Here is a 1,001-nt window from a genome sequence, read left to right as displayed (position 1 = left end):
CCCTGGCGGTTTCAGGTGTACGCGCACCGCTGCCAACAGAAGCAGCAGCAGCAGCAGCAGCAGAAGCACCAGCAGCAGCAGCAGCAGCAGCAAGTGACTATACGCCGCCGCCTTTGCTGCCTCCAGAACCTCTTTGTATACAGCTGCGCTCTTCACTAACAAAGGGCCTCTTGAAGGCCGACAAGCCCACAAGGTAGCTGTTGCTGCTGCTGTTGCTGCTGCTGCTTTTGTTGCAGCTGCTGCTGCTCTTGCTGCTGCTGCTGCCGTCACTTTTTCCGTCGTAGCTGCTGTAGGGTATTCAAACTCCTTGTAGTGCAAAGCTGCAGCATGAGTTTGCCTTCCAGTCTCTGCTGCTGCTGCTGCTGCTGCGGATGTTGCTGTTGTAATTTCTGCGGCTGCTGCTGCTGCTGCTGCTGCTGTGCTGCAGCGAGCTCGGCAAGGCGTTCTGGCGGGCGCTGCAGGGAGGAGACTGTCCCCTCCCGGAGTTGCTGATTCGAACTTCAGGGGAGGCCAGGCTTTCAGACTTCCTTCTCTGCGAGGTGCAGCAGCAGCAGCAGCAGCAGCAGCAGCGGTAGCAGGAATAGCAGCAGCAGCAGCAGTAGGAGCAGCAGCAGCAGCGCAGTGTAAAGGGAGTCAGTAGAGGCAGCAAAAGAATAGCCCATGCAGAGCCTTCCAGCAGCAGCAGCAGCAGCAAAGAACCCGCCGCTGTAGGCCAAGAGCTAATCCCAGCAGCAGCAGCAGCAGCTGCACCAGCAGCAGCAGCAGCAGCAGCAGCAGCAAACCGTGCGTGTGGGTGTGGACGCAGGTGTCTGAGGGCTGCTTCTTTCACTTTCTGCCGGTTTTGTGGCCGGACATGAGGCCTTGGCATTTGCTGCTGTGTCTGCTGCACCACCAGCTGGTTTCGTTTGCTGCTGCAGCAACAGCAGCAACAGCAGCAGCAGCAGCCAGGCTTCTTCGCGCCTAGCCCACAGGCGAAGACGCTTCTTGCTGCTGTTGCTGCT

The 1,001-nt window shown here is 58.9% G+C and overlaps 1 protein-coding gene across 1 annotated transcript in view; it reads left to right on the top strand.

Moving 5' to 3' along the window:
• The window catches only part of ETH_00037555 (dehydrodolichyl diphosphate synthase, putative), a gene marked incomplete at both ends in the record, with an annotated part of 2,379 nt that extends 1,804 nt beyond the window's left edge, over positions 1-575 (top strand). The window contains 2 exons of the mRNA XM_013376004.1: positions 4-193; positions 428-575. Of these exons, the coding sequence (XP_013231458.1) occupies positions 4-193; positions 428-575 (338 nt within the window). The remainder of the gene's footprint in view (positions 1-3; positions 194-427) is intronic.
• Between the last annotated feature and the right edge of the window lie 426 nt (positions 576-1,001).

This window comes from Eimeria tenella, genomic scaffold (assembly GCF_000499545.2).
Source record: "Eimeria tenella Houghton genomic scaffold, Eth_scaff3085, whole genome shotgun sequence".
NCBI classification, from domain to species: Eukaryota; Apicomplexa; class Conoidasida; order Eucoccidiorida; family Eimeriidae; genus Eimeria; species Eimeria tenella.
The sequence above is the reverse complement of the archived record's forward strand: the minus strand, read 5'-3'. Positions and strand labels throughout refer to the sequence as shown.